General features: G+C 39.2%; 1 protein-coding gene across 1 annotated transcript in view; it reads right to left on the bottom strand.

Annotated features, from left to right (window-relative positions):
* wdr11 (WD repeat domain 11) overlaps window positions 1-24,382 on the bottom strand; it is a 111,137-nt gene that overhangs the window by 17,226 nt on the left and 69,529 nt on the right. The window contains exons 15-25 of the mRNA XM_072557461.1: window positions 23,398-23,522; window positions 22,806-22,953; window positions 22,062-22,168; window positions 21,634-21,748; window positions 21,213-21,384; window positions 12,560-12,668; window positions 12,199-12,261; window positions 11,688-11,753; window positions 6,551-6,716; window positions 1,076-1,171; window positions 86-251 (exon numbers count right to left, since the gene is read on the bottom strand). Coding sequence (XP_072413562.1) covers window positions 86-251; window positions 1,076-1,171; window positions 6,551-6,716; window positions 11,688-11,753; window positions 12,199-12,261; window positions 12,560-12,668; window positions 21,213-21,384; window positions 21,634-21,748; window positions 22,062-22,168; window positions 22,806-22,953; window positions 23,398-23,522 — 1,333 coding nt within the window. The remainder of the gene's footprint in view (window positions 1-85; window positions 252-1,075; window positions 1,172-6,550; window positions 6,717-11,687; window positions 11,754-12,198; window positions 12,262-12,559; window positions 12,669-21,212; window positions 21,385-21,633; window positions 21,749-22,061; window positions 22,169-22,805; window positions 22,954-23,397; window positions 23,523-24,382) is intronic.

Genomic DNA, 24,382 nt, shown 5'->3' with positions numbered 1-24,382 from the left:
ATTAATAGTAATCTGGAGACTACCACGTATGAAAAGTACGTAAACAAAGTTTATGTAACTGAATGTGCACAACAACGTGTCTCACCTGCTAGCTTTCCATTCGCTATCATGTTAGTCGCCACCAGTTTAATGGTGCTCTGGGAAGGACCTGATGAGGTAATGGTTGTAACAAGACAAGCTTTCAGCGAGTCACAATAATAGCTGGGATTCTCGGCACTTGTTTCAAGTAAGAGTTGCACTGCCCTGTCCGTCTGTCAAACAAACGATGATATCATGAGGTAAGTCAGCATAATTCTTCATGTGAAAACTTTCTTTATTTGCCAATACAAGTATTTCCTCTTCTGTATAGGAGTCATCTTAACAGCAGGAATGCTAACTTTAATAGAATTGAATGTTTGAAATTAGCTTAAAATCTGTATTATTTGACATAGTTTGAGTTTACAACTTATTTTCCAATGACAATGCTGCTGGCTCACATCAATCAAACAACTTAAAACAAAGAAATATTATATATTAAGGAACTGAACATTTCACGCACTGACTATAGTTTACAGCTCTTTGATTCATGTACATCAAGTGTTCAAAATCTTGTAAATATTATGCATCTCCTGCAAATGTCACACTTGGTTTCTGAAAAACATTTTCATTGCCACATTTTATTAATTACACCTCCACTGTGATAAAACTGCGAGACCGCCACATGACTGTCAGCAATACCAAGGACTCTCCCAGTACCCAGTATTACTATTCGAGAAAAGGCTGGAAAGTAATATTCTGGAGTAACACTCCCTCTAATCTGCACACACCAATCAGTGCGCTAACTCATCCATTTCCAGTTTCTCCAGCTACTGCCATGCACGGACCTTGGAGCTTCACGCAGCAGCTGAAGAAATTAGAGGGAACACATTTCAAGAGCAAATTCCTACATATTTTATTGTGATTACACAAGTAGTTTCCTTAAATTCATACATTAATGCTCTCTGACTAGCAACAGAAGTTAGACATTTGCCAGTTTATTACAAAGAATAAACTAGCATTGCAGCCTCGATGGTCAAGAAAGGTGCAGTTTTCTTACCTGGCCTAGTAAGAGCAACTGGTCAGCACATTTCCTTGTGTGATCATATGTTGTTCTTTTAGCCTCTTGCAGGTTAACCCGGTCAATCTGGGATCTCTACAAATAAAATTTATTTTAAAAGAAGTTGCACAAAGATGAAAAATTACCATAATAAAACCATTTTTTCAAGAACATGTAATACTGCTTTAGAAAATGATTTTTCGAAGCAAGGTAGTCTCAGAACAGAAAATATCTTGATTATTATTTAGGTGCATAAAATTAAATGAAAATTATCAAATAATTTTATCACACAGGATGTTCCTGGATTGTCTTGCTGCACCCCATTGTAATTTAGCTACGCCATAAACAGATTGTTTCATTCATAACATTCCCTTTAAACTTCCACAGAAAACCTTCGCAATGCCTTTTAAAAATATTCCTTGTGCTCTGGTTGATTGAGCCTGCCATAAATATCTGGGAGATCAAATTTGAAAAATTTACCAAAGCTCATCTTTAGCATGACGAAAAATTCCCAGAAGAAGGTGATTATTAACCCCAGAATCTGCAGCATTTCTCAACTGTGTTAATTTGAACCTTCAAATATCATGGGTCCCCGAAACCAATTTAAGCAGAAAAAAATATTAAGAAGTAACAAAAGCAAAAATTTCAAAAAAAATCAACACTCCATGCTGCAATTTTAAAATAAACTGCTAATGCCACATTTCAATACACTACAAGTTTCTATTTTGAAACAAGAAATGATCATAATACAGGTGCACTGCTTTGGGGGTTAGTGTTCTAAATTGCAACAATTGCAAAGTCCCATCATTTGTAATATTAAATAACATTAGTCTGAAAGCCATTTAGCCAAGTTAATTCTGAACATTTCACTATTGTACTAATTGTAGACAGTGTGTGAATCATTTGATTTTGATGCACAGAACTCAGAAATGATCAATCATGACAATATAATTCCTACAATCTACACAATGGGGCACTGCAACCACTTGTTCAATGAGAGATATATTTTAATTTATCACAATGAATCATTTTCATCACTAGGTGACTGGGTTACAGTTTTCAGTTACATACTCAATTCTTCAAGCATCTTACCACATTCTCCCCATTTTACTTTCATTCCAAGTCTTGAACACCTTTTATTTTGAAAGCAAATTGTATAAACTATGTTTAAAATTACCTTTCTTTTAAATATTTGAAAAGCCTTATTAATCCTACTATTAATTCTAGAGAAAGTCCATAATGGTTAAACAGAATGAAGTCAAGAATAAAACAAATAGATGGACACATTGGAATAGACATAAGAGAATTTCAGAACAGGTTTAGGCTATTCATAACTTCATCTGTTTTGTCACCATGATCAATTTGTCACTGAACTCTATCCACTTGTCTTTAAGGATCAAAATCAGGCAAGGTGGGTATAAGTTTGGATCTCTTCTGAAGAAAGCTATATCAATCATTAATTTTAAAACTGAGATCAATAGGATTTTAGATAGCCAGAAGCATCAGGGTGAGTTAAGTTGTAGATTAGCTTGATCACCTTGAATGGCATAATAGCCCCAAGGGGGTAAGTGAACTCTCTTCTTATGGATAGCAGATTTACTTTCCGAAAGGACACTAATGAATCAGATTGTATTTATAATCAATGGTGGCTGAAATTTGAATTCCAGGTTTTATTGATGGAATTGAAATACTATGAACTGCCATGGTTGAATGTGAATCCATAACCCCTCAGCACTATGAAAGAAACAGGGAACTTCATATTAGTTAATCTAACATTAGGAAGGTGCTAGAACCTACTCTTAAGTAAGCCATAACAATGCACAGAGTAATTGGAACAAGTCAACATGGTTTAACAAAATGGGAATTCTGCTTGAGAAATTAAATGCTTTTTGAAGAACTAAAGTAGCTGAAGTAAACCAATAGATGTAACTGTTATTAAATTAGTGAGACTGAAAATTGATAAATCAATTGTATTTAATGATCTACATTCCAGAGTGTTAAGTAGACATGGATGTAGAGATAGTAGATGTGTTGGCATTCATCTTCCAAAATTCAATAGGTTCTGAAACAGTTTCTGCAGATTGGAAGGTTGCAAAGGTAACCCTACTGGTTAAGAAATGAGAGAGAGAAAATGGAGAGCTACAGACTCATTAACCTGATAGCAATAGTAGGGACAATCTAGAGAATCTATTAAAAAGGACGTAATAATTGGACAATTAGAAAATAATGATAGGATTTGGTAGAGTCAACATGAAAATGGAAATAATTTTGACAAACCTGTTGGAAGGTTTTTGAGGATATTACTAGCAGAATAGATAAGGGAGAAAACCGGTGGATGTGGTGGCATTTGGATTTTCAAAAGACTTCAGTAACCTCCCACAGGCTGTTAGTAGGTGAACACGTGACTTGGTATGAATTTAAGAACTGGTTAACAGACAGAAAATAAAGAGTCAGAATAAATGGATCATTCTCAGGCTGCAGGCTGTGACAAGAGGAATACCAGGAGAATCAGTGCTTAAGCCCCAGCTGTTTACGATCCATGTCAAAAGAAGACTCAAATGTAAAATTTCCAGGTTTGCTGATTGCACAAAACAGGAGAAGAATGTGAGGAGGATGCAAAGAGGCTTCAAGAAGATTTAGATGGATTTGAGTAGGGTCAAGATGGTAGATGGAATATAACATGAAAAATGTGAACTTATCTACTTTGGTAGGAGAAACAGAAATGCAGAGTATTTAAATGCAGAAAGATTGGAAAGTGTTCAGTATCCTTGTAAGAATATACACTCAGCTAAATGCAGGTACAGCAAGCAATTAAGGTGGCTTTTTTTGCAAGAGAATTGCAATAAAGAAATCCTGTTGCAATTGTATAAGACCATAAGACCATAAGACATAGGAGTGGAAGTAAGGCCATTCGGCCCATCGAGTCCACTCCGCCATTCAATCATGGCTGATGCGCATTTCAGCTCCACTTGCCAGCGTTCTCCCCGTAGCCCTTAATTCCTCTAGACAACAAGAACCTATCAGTCTCGGCCTTGAAGACATTTAGCGTCCCGGCTTCCACTGCACTCCGTGGCAATGAATTCCACAGGCCCACCACTCTCTGGCTGAAGAAATGTCTCCGCATTTCCGTTCTGAAATGACCCCCTCTAATTCTAAGGCTGTGTCCACGGGTCCTAGTCTCCTCGCCTAACGGAAACAATTTTCTAGCATCCACCTTTTCAAAGCCATGTATTATTTTGTACGTCTCTATTAGATCTCCCCTTAATCTTCTAAACTCCAACGAATACAATCCCAGTATCCTCAGCCGTTCCTCATATGCTAGACCTGTCATTCCAGGGATCATCCGTGTGAATCTCCGCTGGACACGTTCCAGTGCCAGTATGTCCTTCCTGAGGTGTGGGGACCAAAACTGGACACAGTACTCCAAATGGGGCCTAACCAGAGCTTTATAAAGTCTTAGTAGTACATCTCTGCTTTTATATTCCAACCCTCTTGAGATAAGAGACAACATTGCATTCGCTTTCTTAATCACAGACTCAACCTGCATGTTTACCTTTAGAGAATCCTCGACTAGCACTCCCAGATCCCTTTGTGCTTTGGCTTTATTAAGTTTCTCACCATTTAGAAAGTAGTCCATTCCTATATTCTTTTTGCCAAAGTGCAAGACCTCGCACTTGCTCACGTTAAATTCCATCAGCCATTTCCTGGACCACTCTCCCAACCTGTCTAGATCCTTCTGTAGCCTCCCCACTTCCTCAGTACTACCTGCCTGTCTACCTAACTTTGTATCATCGGCAAATTTCGCTAGAATGCCCCCGGTTCCCTCATCCAAATCATTAATATATAATGCGAACAGCTGTGGCCCCAGCACCGAACCCTGCGGGACACCGCTCGTCACCGGCTGCCATTCTGAAAAAGAACCTTTTATCCCAACTCTCTGCCTTCTGTTAGATAGCCAATCCTCAATCCATCCCAGCAGCTCACCTCGAACACCATGGGCCCTCACCTTGCTCAGCAGTCTCCCGTGTGGCACCTTATCAAAGGCCTTTTGAAAGTCCAGATAGACCACATCCACTGGGTTCCCCTGGTCTAACCTACTTGTTACCTCTTCAAAAAATTCCAACAGGTTTGTCAGGCATGACCTCCCTTTACTAAATCCATGTTGACTTGTTCTAATCAGACTCTGCTCTTCCAAGAATTTAGAAACCTCATCCTTAATGATGGATTCTAGAATTTTACCAACAACCGAGGTTAAGCTGATTGGCCTATAATTTTCCATCTTTTGCCTTGATCCTTTCTTGAACAAGGGGGTTACTACAGCCATCTTCCAATCATCCGGGACCTTTCCTGACTCCAGTGACTCTTGAAAGATCTCAACCAATGCCTCTGCTATTTCCTCAGCAACCTCTCTCAGAACTCTAGGGTGTATCCCATCGGGGCCAGGAGATTTATCAATTTTAAGACTTTTTATAGAGCTTTGATGAGGCCACATCTGAAGGATTATGTCCAGTTTTGGTCCCCTCACATGAAGAATGCACTAACCATTAAGGGATTGCCACAGAGATTCATCCTGATCCATGGAATGGCAGGATTGTCCAATGAGGAGAGACTAAGGAAACTAAGTATATATTCTGTAGTGCTTAAAAGATAGAATGGAAACCTCATCAAAACATAGACAACTCTGACAGAGTGAGACAAGATAGTTGCAGGAAACAGGTTTCCCCCTGGTCAATGGTATTTAGAATACAGTCTCAGGACATGAGATAGGGCACTTAGCTCTCAGATGAAGAGAAATTTCTTTATTTAGAAAGTGGTGATCTTTGGAATTCTACAAAGAGCCGTGGAGCTTTATATTCATGAAAGTGAGTAATAGATTTCTAAAAAGAAAAGATATTAGGGGTCATGGGAAATTTACAGGAAAATGACAGACATTTAGGTAGAGATAAAAGTTCAGCCATGATGGTGGCACAGCAGGCTTGATGAGTCAAAGGACCATCTTCTGTTCCTATTTCCAATGTTTTCTATTTCTCTTTTACCTTCTTCCACAGCTGCTAGTGACTTTGATCAAATCCACAAAAAGCTTTTGGTACTGTTAGCACTCAGGCTCTCTCCTGCTATCTCAATAAGCTTTTGTAAGAAATGGGAAATGCCCACATGAACAGTCAGCTACAGAAAGGGGGAACATGGACAGAGGTCCAGGTAATAAAATATGTTAAGAAACATCTGTAACATGACGAACTTCAGGAATGGTGTCTCGCAGGTTACTCATGTGACACAGGAAAGAGAAAATACTATCCTACCTGAAACAGTTAGCTACAATTTGTATTACCTGGAAGTAGGAAGAAGAGGCTCTTGTGGTACAGTGAAAGTGTCCACACCTCTGAGCTAGAAGGTGGGACTAGAAGGTTTAAGCCCTACCTTCTCCAGAAGTGTACCATGACAACTCTGACCAGACTGAATTAAAAATAATCTCACCTGGAAGTAGGAATTCTCACAGAGTATGTCATAGCAAATATCCAAAGGACTAGCTTGGTTCTCTTGAACGACATTGGGTGGGATTAGCTCCTTTCCTTTTGAAAAGCTGTACAAATAATGAGCTGCAACAGTCCAGAATTGCAGTTCTGACTCATCACCAAAAAGTCTAAAAGAGAGAAAAAAAGTAGAGTTCACTGGGATTGTATCAACAGAAGATTGTAACAAAGGAGACATTTTGAATAGCTTTATTAAATGTAGATTAAACAGGAGTAACAAAAATCTCTTCCTTCAGTAAAAATAATTCTTCAAAGAAGGAAAAGGTAAGGGAACAACACTACTTCCTCAAACAAGTAGGTCACATGTTCACAAGTTAAATTTGTTTTAATGATTATTACGGGGCAGCACACCGGCTCAGTGGTTAGCACTGCTGTCTCAGCGCCAGGGACAAGGGTTCGATTCCGGCCTCGGGCGACTGTCTGTCTGGAGTTTGCACATTCTCCGTGTCTGCATGGGTTTCCTCTGGGTAGAAAGTGAGGACTGTAGATGCTGGAGATCAGAGCTGAAAATGTGTTGCTGGAAAAGCGTAGCAGGTCAGGCAGCATCCAAGGAACAGGAGAATCAACGTTTCGGGCATCAGCCCTTCTTTTTCCTGAAGAAGGGCTGATGCCCGAAACGTCGATTCTCCTGTTCCTTGGATGCTGCCTGACCTGCTGCGCTTTTCCAGCAACACATTTTCAGCTTTTTCCTCCAGGTACTCCAGTTTCCTCCCACAGTCCAAAGATGTGTGGGTTGGGTGAATTGGTCATGCTAAATTGCCCATAGAGTTAAGTGCATTAGTCAGAGGGAATGGGTCTGGGTGGATTGCTCTTCGGAGGGTCAGTGTGGACTGGTTGGGCCTGTTTCCACACTGTAGGGAATCTAATCTAACCATTACATATGACACTTCCATCTTACAGGGTCTGAAAGAACTCACCAACTACTTCTCAAGGGCAACCACGGATGGGCAATTAATGCTCGTCAACCAGTGACGCCCATGACCCATGAGCGAATAAAAAAAAATGTGTCCAGGCCAAGGTGTCAAGACACCACCAGAAATATGCTTTTTCTGTTCCTGTGCATGGTCAATTTCACCATTCAAATAGGAAATTTATTCTCTACTTCAGAGTTACCTTTGCCAAAAATGAAACCATGAACCTGATTTTCCTTCAGCATATTCGGCCACTTCCCTTGGTCGGCCATGCATTTGAAGTGGGGAATACTACAGCCTGTAGGCACTTTGCAATAGTTTAAAAGCATTGCTGGAAATGCACAGGAGCCTTTAAATGAAACAGTTTGGAGCCATATGTTTCGCATTGGAATGGGTGAATTAGCACTCAGTATTAAGTGCATTGATCTGCACGTTATTGGACTTTGCTCACAGAAGGGAACAGGTGCTTAAGACAGAATCTGGGGCAATGCTGTGCATCAGTTTATTATTAAGGAGTGAGATAGTCCTTCTCAAAACAAGGACTACTGGTTAATTCATACGCGATTTTCACAACGTATTGCATGTTTAACCAAACAGGTTTCATTACTTCATAGATTTAACAATTCTCCTTTCACAATATAGATGTTGCTTCTTTATCTTCACCTGCAAAGCTTCCAAATGTATTGGTGAGAATGATGGTCCCACTGGGTGTGCAACAAGGACCCAGTTCACAGCACCACAGGCAGTGTCTGATGTATGAGGAAGCAGGAGAAAGATTGGCAAAGCAATAGTGACAGTGAATTCAATAATTAGGAGAACAGACATGCATTTCTATGGCTGCAAACGTAATTCCAGGACTGCACGGTGATTCACTTATGCCATGGTCAAAGATGTCACTGAGCAGCTGCACAGCACTGAGGGGGAGGGTGAACAAACAGTGATGGCAGTTTTATGGGTACCAACAACAAAGGCAGGAAGAAGGATGAGGTCAGGCACACAGAGTTTAAGGAGGCAGGAAAGAAACGAGCAAGCTTGACTTAAAGACCTACTGATTACTCCTAATGATATGTGCAGGGCAAATTGAAAAGACACTGAGAAAAGCATATGGTATCTCCCCTCGACTGCACATATTAAAGTAAAGTTAAAAAAAGAAATTATGATAAATCTGTGGAAAATATGGGTTCAGCCTCAATTGGTGTAACGCACCCAGTCCCTGGCACCATACTTTAGGAAAGATGCTTAAGGAAGGTATCAAAGAAGGTGCAGAAATATTCACAAGATGAGAAACTTTAGCTACATAAATGGTTTAGAGAAGTGCAGATTTAGCAGGAGATTTGACAGAGTCTTCAAAATCATGATGAGTCAGGATAGAGTAGACAGGGAGAAACTGTTTCCATTGTTGGAAAGGTTGAAAACCAGAATACACCAATTCAGTAAAAGGAAAAACAACATCATGAGGAACAACATTTTGAAGCCATGAGTAGTTAGACTCTGGGGATGCACTGCTGAGATGCTCATGAAAGTAAAAAATATTGGATAATTTTCTGAAGAGAAAATTTGCAGGGTTACAGACAATGTAGTAGAGTGCAATTAGTCAGTTACTTTTATACAGTGGCATTGACATGACAAGTCAATGGCCTTCTGTGCTGCAACCATTTCTACAATAACTCTGCCTGGGGAGAGGAGAGTATGGAATGCTTTATTATGCTTTAAGAACCTGCAATAAAACAGGTTAAGACAACCAAGCAAAATACTGTGGATAAAAGCCAAAAGAATTGCAGATGCTGTAAATCAGAAGCAAAAACAGAAGTTGCTGGAAAAGCTCAGCAGGTCTGACAGGATCTGTGAAGAGAAATCAGAGCTAACATTTCAGGTCTGGTGACCCTTCCTCAGAATGTTTTTGTTTCTGAAAATACTGTGGATGCTGGAAGTGTGAAATGAAGAGCACAAAATGTTGGAAACTTTTAGCAGATTTCTTTGACGAGTTGATGAACAGTTCTGATGAAAGGTCACTGACCTGAACTATTAACTCTGTTTCTCTCTCCCAGCTAACAAGCTGAAAGTTTCCAGATGTAGAATACAAAATACTGTTCATCACCAGCAACATGCATCATGTTAAGTATGCAAAACAATATATGATGATTGTTTAACTAAATTCTATAGAGAAGCCGCATGTATTGTACTTGGGATCTGTGAAGTTTCTGTAAAACTTCACTGGGGCCTCAGAAGCTAAAAGGTTCAGAAGCCCTGTCTTATTACGCCTTAGAGAATGGTGGATGCTGAATCATTACTCAGCAGAGGGGAGAATGGCAAGCAGAAGAGAAAATTAGGAGGTCTTGAAGGGAAAACAGTCATAAGGTCAAGAAACTATGGGAGGCAAGTTCAGATATTGCAGACATAACAGTATTCCAGTGGAGGGTTTTTGATCCTGGGATATAGGTGAGTGTTTGGTCTCCAAGTAGGGGGAGATGTTGTAACATCTGCACGTTTGAAAGAGTGCTGTGTCTGTTGGTGCCAGCTTAAATTGTATAAACAGGCGCTTGTAGTTTAAGCTGATTGGTTGCACAGCTGAAGGTGAAGGATCAATGGCTGTAGTGGGAGTTTTGTACCTTGTGATGTGCATGTAAAGGCACTGGTAGGGAAGACAATAAAATGTCCATATTGCCTGAAACCCTGATTCTTTAAGTGCTGATGGACCACTGTAGAGAAGGATAACAACATCAGATGGATCAATTGGCAATCAGCACAGTTATGAACATTGCAAAAATTAAAATATTGTCCCTCCACAGTGATGAGATTATGTCCAAATTAAAGACATGCAACATGATGATAAACTATCTCCTGCCTTCTGTGACTCCATTTGGAATCATGAAGCAAAGCCAACAGGTTCAAACTCCGTTCCAGGACATGAGCATTAATCCAAGTTGAAACTGCAGGAGTGGTACAATGGCAATACCGTTCTGGATTGGTGATGCTTAAACCAAGGTACCATTAGCCTGTTATAGTGCATTGGGCAGGTTCCACTATACAGTACCAAAGAAAGGGGGCATTTCTCCTGATTAACCAATACCATGCAAAAGGAAAATTGAACATTCATTTCATCATTACTGAACACAAAATTAATAAAGCTGGAAAAAGGGTAACAAAACACTAGGGCTCATTTCTAAATGGACAAAAATGAAAAGAGATGAAGATTTATTAAGTCATTCAATCATAAAATCCCTACAGTGATAGAATCTTACAAAGTCCTATTAAGAGTACAGTGAACGGTCTGGTCATGTTATGAAAAAAGGGATGCAGCACTGGAGCAATTGCATAAAGCTTCACAAGAATTCCAAATTAGAGAAGTGCCAGAGAGAAAGAAAGAATGTGTTGGCCCATTTGATTCAAAACTAGAGGTCATTATTAAAACAATGTCACAAATAAATGCAGTAAGGCCAGGCTTCACATATGTTCACAACTTCAGAGATGTCAGAAGATAGGCTGATGAGCTCAGACACAGCAATGATGTGGAACTCAGATTGAGTTCCCCATCCTACCAGTACCCTTTAAATTCGCACATTTTTTTGAAGGTGGGTACGGTCTAATTGACTGATCTGACAGGAGATTTTTGCTGCAAAACAAAATTCCTGCGAACAGTCAAGACTTCAACACTTCAACAGTCAACACTTCAAAATTTACAAATAAGATCGGATCTTCCAACAAAATAGCTCTCACACCCACCAAATTTCGGACTCGAAGGCCACACAAAATCTGAGGCACTAATATGGGGTCCAATGGGGAAAACGTTTGGGAAGCACTGACATGGGGAATTCAGGGAGAACTTTATTTCCTAGAGATGAATAACACTAATGCATGCAAGAGGAATCTATACAGACATGACGGAGAAAGCAATAGAGGATTATTCTGATAAAGTTAGATAAAGAGGTAACGGGGTAGTGGATTAGTATGTAACACTGGAATAGACCAGTTGCACCACTTGGACGTGTTTCTGTGCTGTTCTCAAATTCTATTCAAAGTCAAGGCGCAGGAGGAATAATAACAAGTTGTGGTCATGGTCAGCTGAGGTGCAATTGATGATCTTGACCAGTGCAGTTTTGTATGTATACAGGTTCTTTGGTGGGCAGAGCTGAAGGTGGCAGAAATCTAATGTCGCTTCGTCTTACTTACCTTGCTACAAGTGAGCATCTTTGCAGTAATTGGAACTCTGGATCTAGAAGAAGACACTGAATGTCACTGTGAAGGAAACAGTCAGCATTAATAAACATATATTACACAAGCATTTATAATTAGACTGTAGTAAGACACGCACACGTACTATCGCAAAAGACAAGGACAGATGGTGCATGACATCATCACCTAAACGTACATTATAAGTCGCTCAGCCCTAGGAAATAGGTCATAAATGTTGTTGCTAGATTTAAATTGGAACTACCAGGACAACTGTACCACAGGAGTACCTGCACCACACAGGACCCTATCAGTTCAAGAAAGTCATTTTTTTCTACCATGTTCTCAAGGGCAATTATATTTGGTCAGCCCATATCAAATAAAAGGAAAATACAAAAGGATGGAACTTCTGATGTATCAATACACACTAAGGATCACATTTTTAACAACACAGATGCACCATTTCATTTATGTTTCATGATTTTACTTTAAAAGTAAAGTTCCAACTTACTTTGATATTGAGTTCAACTGCTCTACCATAAGTAGTTTTACCTCTTCACTTTCTGAATAACGGCTGCAGAAAATAGAAAGGGTAAACATTTACCATTCAACACGATTACTACCTCTTTAGCAACAAGCAACAGCTGAACATTACTTTTATACAAAATTTAAATTTATGCAGGGAGAAATCACCACATCTTATTGACTTTAACAATAGGATTCTATATATTCAGTGAAAATTCTTAGTCATCACTAGTATGAATGCTAACAGTAATGTTCAGTGCTGCACATGCAAAGCACAACAGCAATGTCACATAAGATATTGATGTTCCAGTTTTCAAATGAAAAGGTTACTATTAGTGTGTACTTACACATTCATAATATCCAGGGAATGTTGTCCATTCCATGGCTGGTGCAACAGGAAAGCTTTCAATGCAAGACAAGATCTGGGAAGGAGGAGGTAAGGGCACCAAAGTAGATCTATGAAAAAAATTGCAAACACAGTAACTTATTTAATTCACGTTACAAACATCTCAAAATTCTCATTCAAACACAACCTTAATTAGTTGCAAAGCCCATACCCACCTAAGTATTACCTGTGAAAGTTTTGCTGGGAATTATGTCAAGTAAGGAAGACAACAGGAACCAAGTCCTGGTTGGAAGAGCAGCTTGTCACTGTGAAATATGAGAAAGAAAGCATGCAACTTCTAAAACTAACTCTAACAATCTGAGGCAGTACCAACACTGAGCAAAGGAAAGGGTAAGGCAAACATGTACACAGAAGTGATTCTGGTATAGAAAATACATGTGAAATAAAGAAATAATATCTATAAAGTGGAAATTTCAGCATGTAGTAATGGAAAAATGTGTACTCTCTTGAGCGCATTGGAAAAACAGCAAGTGACAAGTCTCAGCCAGAAGACCAAGAGTTGAGGTTTAGTAAGAATGCCTTTTGATTAAAAACATTATTTAATCAGATTTTAAAAGGATTGAATGCATATATAAAAATGGCTGCTCAAAGCATAAAGTGCAAGAAGAATGAAAGAAGTATGAGAGGAAATAGGTTGGAAATAGACAAAAAAATTACATCTCAAACCAAAGAAGTTTACCATTGAAATCATAAATTTCTAGTATGTTAAAAAATTAAAAATCTATATTTTCATGAGGAACTTTACAATACTCAAACAATACAAAAACATCTTGCAAATGCTCAAACTTCATTCATGTACCACCTGAGTCAGAGGGGAGAAAGAGAGGGTTTCTTTAATGTACTGGGAAGGTTGATAAAATCTGCAGTATAAACCTATTTCTCCCTTTTAGTGGAAGCAACTGCTTCTATCTAAACCTGAGAAAAATGAACAGAAAGATAATGGAAAATGTTTTGCTGTGGTGGTAGCGTTCCATCAGTAGATGGAGTTAAGGCTGCAGATAAGAAAAATGGATAACGTAATATGATGAGAACTAACACTCATCGGACTGCCAAACACGGGTAAAAATGGACTGCTATTTGTCTTCATAGTAATTATGGTCAAGAGCACATTATTTGCAAACAAAAGTAACAAAATTGCACTAGCGCTTTGACATTTACCAAGGATAAAAGATGGTAATTTAGTTGCTTAGTCAAAAATGTCAAGGAATAATTTATGATTGTGGACATTGCAATAACTATCAAATAAAAACCATATTTGTAAGTACATGGAAGCATGACTTTCTTTTATTCATTCTTCAGATGAAGGCGTGACTATTATGCTAGTATTAATTAACCAACCCTACAAAATTAGATTTGATTGAGTCAAAGCAAGTTGATAATGTGCAACTAACACCACTCAGGTTCAGTGTTTATATTTTGAGTACTGGCTTAGGGGAAAGTAAGTACAGATGCATTTTAAAAAATGTAGCATTAACACAATGTTCCGTTAGCTAATGTCAGAAATTTACAGCACCTTAAGACCAAGTTTTGACATCAGCTCAACTACATTCAATGCAAATCTCTGGCACTTTATATACCATATCTGCTTGAGTAATAGTTGACCCCCTATTTTTGGCCAAATAATCTGGAATTTTCCATATATCTCATGTAAAAGTCAACCCTAGTTCTTCACAGATCATAAATCAATGTTTATGAGTCAATGGGCTGGCTGTCACATCCCGCTCCAGCTTTCCAATCGGCTGGCTGTTCCGTTTCACCCCCCCACCCCCGGTCTTCCAGTCTGCTGGCTATTCTGCTCCGGTTTTCAGAATTCTCACAAGCGTTTATTTTTCTTTTTTGTTTAGAGGTCAGTTGGGCTTCTGCTAATGATACAGTATGAATTTTTACAGACATAAATTTCAGCCCCTCAAAAGTAATAGCCATGTAATAGCCGACCCCATAAATGTAAGCTTAAAAAGCAATCAAAAAATTTGACTATTACTCATGTATATATGGCAATAAATGAATCAGTGATTTACACACATCTTTGTCCTCATTTTTAAAAACAAGGTACTTACTAACTTTTCAACTATTTACATGAGAAGGGCACTCCAACTAACAAATGAAGAAAGGAAACAATGAAATCAATGCAATAATATTAGGAGCTCACTATGAGACCTGAAATAGTGTTGTTTTGCAGCAGAGGTAACATACATGTAACATTGATCCACAATCAATTAATAATAATATAGATGGATCAGGAGTACTAGGGGACGGGTTCAGGAGAGTGCAATCTGAAGAATACAGTGGTGTGCAGTTGAGGAAAGAAGAGTGAACTTTCAGGACATGTGCAGTTTTAGATTAGATTAGATTACTTACAGCGTGGAAACAGGCCCTTCGGCCCAACAAGTCCACACCGCCCCGCCGAAGCGTAACCCAACCATACCCCTACATCTACATCTACCCCTTACCTAACACTACGGGCAATTTAGCATGGCCAATTCACCTGACCTGCACATCTTTGGACTGTGGGAGGAAACCGGAGCACCCGGAGGAAACCCACGCAGACACAGGGAGAATGTGCAAACTCCACACAGTCAGTCGCCTGAGGCGGGAATTGAACCCGGGTCTCTGGCGCTGCGAGGCAGCAGTGCTAACCACTGTGCCACCGTGCCGCCCACAATTGAGGCAATCCACAATAGAACAGCTTTTTTAAGGAGTTCCAAACACAGATCTTCAAAAGTGAAGAATTGGAATCTCTTGTAAAGTTTAAATGAGATTTGATGACCCATAGAAGCATGGTGGCTCAGTGGTTAGCACTGCTGCCTCACAGTGCAAGGGACCTGGGTTCGATTCCATTCTCAGGCAACCGTGTGTGTCGAGTTTGCACACATTCTCCGTGTGTCTGTTTTTCCAACAGGTGCTCTGGTTTCCTCCCACAGTCCAAAGATGTGCAAGTTAGGTGGATTGGCAAAGTTAAACTGCCCATTGTACAGGGATGTGTAGGTTGGGTGCATCAGTCATAGGAAGTGTAGGGTTATGGGGAAAGGGTGGGGAGATCGGTCTGGGTGGGATGCTGTTCAGAGGGTTGGTATGGACTTGTTAGGCCAAATGGCTTGTTTCTACATTTGTAGGAATTCTATGAAAAAACTTTGCTTTGAAAAGAGCCATTATGAAACTTAAAGAGTTCCTTGGGAGATTTTGTGGGCCTCGAGATTTTGGAAAGGGTATATCATCTTCTCGAGGAATAAGTAGATCAGGTAGCTCTATATAGTAGAGGAAGGGAATATGGGCAGGATCTTATTCTAGACATTTCATGAAGAGGAAACAGCAAATGATAAGCCATTCGTCAGACAAAGCAGTCGGTTTTGATGTCAAGTCACTCGGGACCAATGTACTGAGTCCAGAGGTTTGTATTAATATCAAATGTTTGAAAGTTGACTTCTCCTTTCCCAAAGGAACTGCAATGATCTTCTACTGATTTGCCTACAGTCAGCATCATTCCAGTTGTAGGCCTCCTACTTCAAACGAAGAAACAGAGCTACTATGGGAACACCAGTGTAACCAATCATTATAAAGGTCTTTAGAACATAGTCATAGAGATGTACAGCATAGAAACAGAACCTTCGGTCCAACTCTCCCATGCCAAACAGATATGCTAACCTAATCTAGCCCCACTTGCCAGCATTCGACCCATATCCCTCTCAACCCTTGCTATTCACATACAATTACAGCATTTATAAGTCATCTGGATGGATATCAGCCTCCACCACTTCCTCTGGCAGCTCATTCCATACTACCACCACCCTTTGCGTGGAAAAGTTGTCCCTTAGGTCTCTTTTATATCTTTCCCCTCACCCTAAACTTATGCCCTCTAGGTCTGGACTCCTCCCATCCAAAGGAAAATACTGTGTCTGTTTACCCTATCCATGCCCCTTATGATTTTATAAACCTCTATAAGGTCACCCCTCAGTCTCCGGTGCTCGAAGGAAAACAACCCCAGCCTATTCAGCCTCTCCCTATAGCTCAAATCCTCCAACCCTGACAAAGCTTTTCTGTATATCTTTGTAAATATTTTCTGAACCCTTTCAAGTTTCACAACATTCTTCCAATGGGAAGGAGACCAGAATTGCATGCAATATTTCAAACATGGTCTAACCAATGTTCTGTACAGCCACAACATGACCTCTCAACTCCTGTACTCAATACTCTGACCAATAAAGGAAAGCATACCAAACGCCTTCTTCACGATCCTATCTACCTGCGACTCTACTTTCAAGGAGCTAAGAACCTGCACACCACGGTCTCTTTGCTCAGGAACACTCCCTAGGACCTTACCATTAAGTGTGTAAGTCTGGCTCTGATTTGCTTTTCCAAAATGCAGCACCTCGCATTTATCTAAATTAAACTCCATCTGCCACTCCTCAACCCATTGGCCCATCTGATCAAGATCACGTTGTAATCCAAGGTAACCTTCTTCACTGTCCACAACAGCTCCAATTTTGGTGTCATCTGCAAACTAAATAACTACACCTCCTACGTTCACATCCCAATCGTTTATATAAATGACAAAAATCAACGGACCGAGCACCAATCCTTGAGGCACTCCACTGGTCACTGGTTTACTGTCTGGAAAGCAACCGTCCACCATCTGTCTTCTGTCTTCTACCATCAAGCCAGTTCTGTATCCAAATGGCTAGTTCTCCCTATATTCTGTGAGATTTAACCTTGCTAACCAGTCTCCCATGAGGAACCTTGTCAGAACACCTCACTGAAGTCCATATAGATCACATCCACCACTCTGCCCTCATCAATCCTCCTTCTTACGACTTCAAAAAAACTCAATCAAGTTTATGAGACATTCTCTCCCACGCATAAAGCCATACTAACTATCCCTAATCTATCCCTTTCCAAATACATGTACATCCCGGCCCTCAGGATTCCTTCCAACAACTTGCCAATCACCATTGTCAGGCTCACCGGTCTATAGTTCCCTGGTTTTTCCTTACCGCCTTTCTTAAATAGTGGCACCATGTTAGCCAACCTCCAGTCTTCTAACACCTCACCTGTGACTATTGATGATACAAATATCTCAGCAAGGGGCCCAGCAATCACTTCCCACAAAGTTCTAAGGTACACCTAATCAGATCCTGGGGAATTATCCATTTTTATGTGTTTCAAGACATCCAGCACTTCCTCCTCTGTAATATGGACGTTTTTCGAGATGTCACCATCTATTTCCTTACAGTCTATATCTTCCATGTCCTTTTCTACAGTAAGCACTGATGCAAAATACTCATTTAGTATCTCCCTCATCTCCTGTGGCTCTACACATAGGTTGCCTTGCTGATCTTTGAGGGGCCCTATTCTCTCCATAGTTATCCTTTTCTCCATAATGTATTTATAAAAACTTTGGATTCTCCTTAATGCTATTTGCCAAAGCTATCCCATGTCCCCTTTCTGCCCTCCTGATTTCCCTCTTAATTATACTCCTACTGCCTTTATATTCTAAGGATTCACTCGATCTCTCCTGCCTGTACCTGACATATGCTTCCTTCTTTTCCTTAACCAAAACTGTAATTTTTCTCGAGTCATCCAGCTTTCCCTACACTTACCAACCTTTTCTTTCACCCTAACAGGAATACACTGTCTCTGGATTCTCGTTATCTCATTTTCCAGCCATCCCTTTATCTGCAAACATCTTTTGAAAGTTCTTGCCTAATACCGTCAAAATTAGCCTTCTTCCAATTTAGAACTTCAACTTTTAAATCTGGTCTATCCCTTTCCATCACTATTTTAAATCTAATAGAATTATGGTCGCTGGCCCCAAAGTGTTCCCCCACTAACACCTCAGTCACCTGCCCTGCATTATTTCCCAACAATAGGTCCATTTTTGCACCTTCTCTAGTAGGTACATCCGCATATTGAATCAGAAAATTTTCTTGTACACACATAGCAAATTTCTTCCCATCTAAAGCCTTAACACTATGGCAGTCCTAGTCTAGGTTTGGAAAGTTAAAATCCCCTACCATATCGGCCCTATTATTCTTACAGATAACTGAAATCTCCTTAGAAATTTGTTTCTCAATTTCCCTTTTATTAAAGGGTTTCCACAAGCAGCCCTTTAAACAGCTCGTTTTTAATCCAAAATGGGAGTCAGCTAGCTCAGTTGGTTTGTGAGACACAGAGATGCCAACACAGTGGGTTTTTATTAACATACAGACTGAGCTCACCACGAAGGCCCAGCTTCTCAATCTCACCCCTTGCCTAACGTGTAGTGACCCTCAGGTTAAACTTACCACCAGTTATCCCTCTCAAATCTCCTGGGACTATGGCAACTTTAACATTCCTTCTTTCAACCTAAACCCTGGCTTCAATACGTCAATGACACTTTTGTCGTAAGGCAACATTATAGCAAAGAACATCATAGTTTCCAACAATATGTTAACAGTCAACATTCAAATATTAATTTTACCATGGAGACAGAACAATAACTTTCTGTACTGTTTGTGAGTGTCATAATGGCACCAATGTATCAAGTCTAATGTGAGTATGGTCATATTACGGACAGCTGAAGTAACAGTCTTTCGAAAATGTCTTCACTCTCTAACCAGTTTCCAATGCCCTTATTAAAAAAGCTTACTCCATCAACGAAGAAACACATCTATAATAAGGTCATTGGTATAGTATGTCTGCCCTTCCATTCAATGGCTTCCCTTCACGTAAAATCATTGTATGCCTACTAGTTAACCACGACTTGCACAGAAACAAGTATGTCTCTCTGGAATAGCATTCCATCTTACACAGATTAGTACATAGACTCAAATTAGCCAACACAGAAGTCTAACAAATGTCACCTAAGAAGGTCTACTCCAACCTTCATAGCCACAAAAACAAGAAAACATTAAAATTGACCAGCAATCTACAGATTACAGACTCATTCACACTGGGGAAACAGGCTGCTGACTGAACATTGAACTCGAGGCACATCAAACCTGGATGTGTGTCAATTCTGTGAAGGCAAATTTGTTTTTAAAAATGGTCAGGAAGTCATTTGAACAGTGGCCTGAGTGCACTAATTTCAATCAAGCCTGTTACTGAAGTCAGATGCCTGTGAGACCCCTGTAGTGTTAATGGATGGAATATTTATATCAATAAGTTTACAACTCCACAGAATGCCATTCATTAAGTTTTGACTACAAGAGCAGACAGGTCAGGGTCTTAGTTCAGCAGAACCAGGAGTTCAGTTCAGAAGGGAGAAAATTTTTACCCATCAAGAGAAACAAGCCTCAGTTCAAGGGTTCCAATCAGCATCGCCAAAACGATTTCATTTTGGGAAGTTTCCAAGCAAGGAAAATTTGATTATAAACCTTCAAGTAGTTAGAATTGAAAATGTTTAGGACATCACAATTGTGAAAGGTTTATGCAAAAAGAGGCAGAGATAAACTATAATGTCTTCACAATGCAATGAAAAAGACTGGGAGGAGTCAGTTAGAATCAATAGAAGAGTGGAATTTCTCTCCAATTTAGTATCTGTAAAAACATAGCTTGTGGAACAGATTTTTCTGTTTTGCCTTTTTAAAATTTGATTGGAAAATTTGCATTCTGCAGTTGAAAAACATCTGCAGCCTTATCTGAACACATTCCAGTGCCTAACTACCATTGTAAAAAATTGTAAAATTTAAACATATGATTTAACAAGTTAGGCTTCCTTCTTCCTCAGAAGTTACAGATGAAGACGCATTGGAAATGTAGAGTCCACAAATGGAAAAGATATGAATAAGAGTTTTAGTAGCAATGGCATTGAGAAAGGACACAGAGGCAGAAGTGGTAAAGGTGATATAGCTTTCAAACCTTGCTCAAATTGGACCTGAATAGGCACTCAGGGTAACAGGCAGGAACAGATGCCAAGTTGCAGAGATTCTGATCCATGCTAAATACAGCAACTTCAGTTGAACTATACAAAGTTCTGGATTAACAAAGTTAAGTTGTATAGATACAACTTGTCTGTACAAAGTTCTGTAGTCTGATATTCAACAGCGTAACAAGAGTTTGTGGAATCAGGAGTGGTGAATATGATAGATGTGATGGCACGCATATGGAAGTTGATTTTACAATTAATGGCAATAATGGGCAATAAGTTGATACTGAATATAAGGGAGTCAACGATGAAATGAGACCACACTCCTTATGTCCTATCCTAAAAATTATAGATATGAGAAGTATAGGGAAAGATAAACTTGGCAAACGAAGAATGTTGCTTGTGATTTGGGCTTCGTGCTCTGCATGCAAAGCAAAACTCATGGGCCTCAAACAGCTCGAGATGACTAAGATGAGTATGGAGATGGATAACAATAATGTTCAGAACCTGAGGAAGGAAAATATGAAATTGTCGTTCACCATTTATCAGAAATTATATTTTTCTAATTGTACAATTTCCATTTACTGATTGAGCTTTCCACTAAATTCAACAAAACCTTTAGAACAAACTGTCACATGTATATATAAACCAAATGAAATTCAATCCTTTTAAAAGAAACATCTCAGCAATATTTGATCAGATCTTATGACAGCTACACACAGCACAGTAACAACTTATAGACACATATTCACACCTGTTAAGTTTTGTTCATCGATTCTGTAACTTGTTGATTTCATTGCAACTTCCAGGACCCGGATACAGCCATCATCTGATGCTAGAACCACTTTGTCAGAACTGCACCAATCGATATCAAGAATCTTGTAGTTGATATTTCGGCCAGTCCTTATGCTGCTGACCATCTGAACCTTAAAACAGAATATTCTAAATTAATTAATTATACATTTTTAAATGCAGTTAGTTATTTAATTACTTTTTACCCACAATATGTGTTTGATCAAATCAATAACGCAACAATGTGAAAAAATTAGAGATGCTTAACATAATGGCAGAACATAAAACATGGTGAGTTAGAACTTAAATGGCACAATATACGCTTAAATCATAAGATACACCTTTTAAGAAGAACGGGCGAGATTAATCTACAGCTTTATTACCTCCGTGGTCTCCCAGACTTCTGCGCCATCATTAAACATGATCAGCAGCTTTAGGTTTCCCTTTCCAGGAGCAAAGCGGATCTTCTTTACACATCCGCGATGAGTGGGAATTCCTCTGTTAAACAAACACAGCAATAAATGGAATCCTTTCCAATTCTAATGCAGACTAAGAAATTCAATAATGAGCTCATCATCTCATCTTTTTCTGAGTAGAAGGTCAACACATAGAACGACAATGATGTAGATGGGACTCATATCCAAATAGCTTGTGCCTCAAGCCAATTAAAAACTCCAAAAGAAAACTTTCAAACCTATGCTACAGAATATCAAAAATCTCAAACATTAAAATGCCAGAACACCAGATCACCTTAGGATAGTCAAAACAGTTCATTACCAAATGCAACGTTCCAGAGTTTTTAAGATTTTACCTTGAAACTCGAGCTTTTAAATCCCAGAAGTTCACATTCCCATCAACATCGCCTAGTATTAGGTAGTCTGCTTTCCAAGCAAGGGATGTAATGGTGCCCATGCTTCCCTGCAATTTGTTTGAGAGCCATTTCAACACATTAAATGGAAAACTAAAACATATTACAGCAGCATTTTGGTACACATATCTCAAACACACAATAAAAGTTAAACCATGATTTCTACTTGTTTAAATACGTTTACAGAATCCAGAGTAAATTTTGTGGAAATCAAGCGTAATATGCTGACCACATTACATCAGCACTTAATTGTGATTTTAGGTTAAAGACAGCTTTACTTAAACATACATGTGCAGTATATCTTAAAATTAAAATTAACTTTGTTTTTAACTGAAAGGATTTCTTTTGCTTCACACATATATTTTATTCCTTAGATAAGCACTTATACTATGGATATGCTCAAAGCCTCTGATAGAGACCAATACATCTTAGTCAGTTAAGATCATTGGGATTGTTACCAAAGTTACATTCAAAGACACCCTCTAAATCAATCAACAACTTCAAATTATCTACACACTGCTATTAATAACAGCAAAAAATGCCACATATACTGTATTTACACCAGGTGGTTAATTGTCACTTCCACTCATGGGTCATTTGGTAGGTTGTAGAATTTGACTGCACTTCAGCTGGTATGCAAAACAAATTCATTAGTTCACAGCAGGAACTGTCCTTCATTGTACTTACATCTGGAGGAATTCTGGCCCCGTCCTTCACCAAGTTTCCTTCTACAGTGAGATGGAAGACCTGTCCATCGTTGTCAGTGAATATAAAGTGCTCACGTGCAGAAATGTTATGGCTAATTTCAGCTTTACTTTCTGCTTCCTGCAGCAAACTGGAAAAGTAAAATACCAGATTTATTCAATTCATAATCAATACGTCTTGGGCTGTTCTTTCACATTGATATTTGATGCATTAAGTTAATTGATTTAAATGTCAAATCACTTAAAAAGGTACACATCATTCCTTATATATATGAAGAAAACTGATAAACCAGAATCAAAGGGAATTCAAAACTATTCTAATCACTTTTCATTTCTTTACCCAGCAAGATATCACTCTGCCACAAGAACAGCTTGCAAACATACTTACACGGAGAGGAGTTTTGTTCCAAACATTCACTAGTGTTGTGCACTTATATTGAATAGGCCCAGGTATGCTGGCAAAGCAGTGTCATTTTCTAGCTTTTATCTGCTGTCCACTACAAACCATACCAGCAGAGCCTTGGAATAACAAACCAACCAATGTCAGCAGTGCCCAGTCATCCTCTCTAAGTTACCTGATCATAGGTGACTCAATGTTACTGGCTTCTGCATCAGAGCCAACAGTCTGTCTGGCCATGGCTTCTCGGACTGCTAACTGTTTCTTACGCAGACTCCTCAGATTGTGAGTAGGAGACCATTCCTGTAGATAAAGAAGTACAGTGAATTTTACGGTGTTCCATTTGTCAAAAACCATCAGATTTTTCGCGCATAATATTTGCAACCAAGCCTATCAAATGACAGGAAGCAGTCTTGCATCCTTTATCATATCTGACATCACTGTCCAGTATCACACTGTTCCACAAAGTAGCCACACAAGTCTTGGTGGATGTTCTAAAACCCAGACAGAAATTTGGTGATGTTAAGTGCTTCAATTACTAGTTGATGAGGTTGAATGCATGGGTCACCAAGATCAGAATTTACAAAATTAGCCATAAAATCAGTGTGAACCCTACTATACATTTATTTGGTGAAATTTCTTATCATTTACAATGCCATAATCAATACTGAAACCATGCTGAGAGTCAGCTTGATTAGCTCAGCTGGCTGGATGGCTGGTTCATGTTGCAGAGTGGCGTGAAGAACATGGGTTCAGTGAAGAATTCTCCTTTTCAATCTCTCCCCTTGCCTGAGGCCAGTTGTTTCTCACTAATGAGAGCAGCCCTATGGCGGCCTGGTATGACTATGGTGAGATAATCACAATTCTTGCTCAGTGCCTGTTACATCAATTTTGCACAAATAAATTAAAAGCTTTTGCAACAATTCATCATATATGGCCATGTATATATGCAGTTTGACAAAGATAAATAGGGAAAAATCAGTTTTAGCTGATCCCTGTGATATCCCAGCTAAGGAAAAAAATACTTATGAGCAAATGTCAGCATTCTTTTTTGTTTCTTCCAACAATATGTTGCTTCCTCACCAATCCACCAATGTATACTTCTACAAATATCATCACTACCAAGTCTTTTATTATTATTCATGGAATGTGAGCCATACTGG

This window comes from Chiloscyllium punctatum, chromosome 38, assembly GCF_047496795.1.
Source record: "Chiloscyllium punctatum isolate Juve2018m chromosome 38, sChiPun1.3, whole genome shotgun sequence".
NCBI classification, from domain to species: Eukaryota; Metazoa; Chordata; class Chondrichthyes; order Orectolobiformes; family Hemiscylliidae; genus Chiloscyllium; species Chiloscyllium punctatum.
This window is presented reverse-complemented; position numbering and strand designations above follow the sequence as displayed.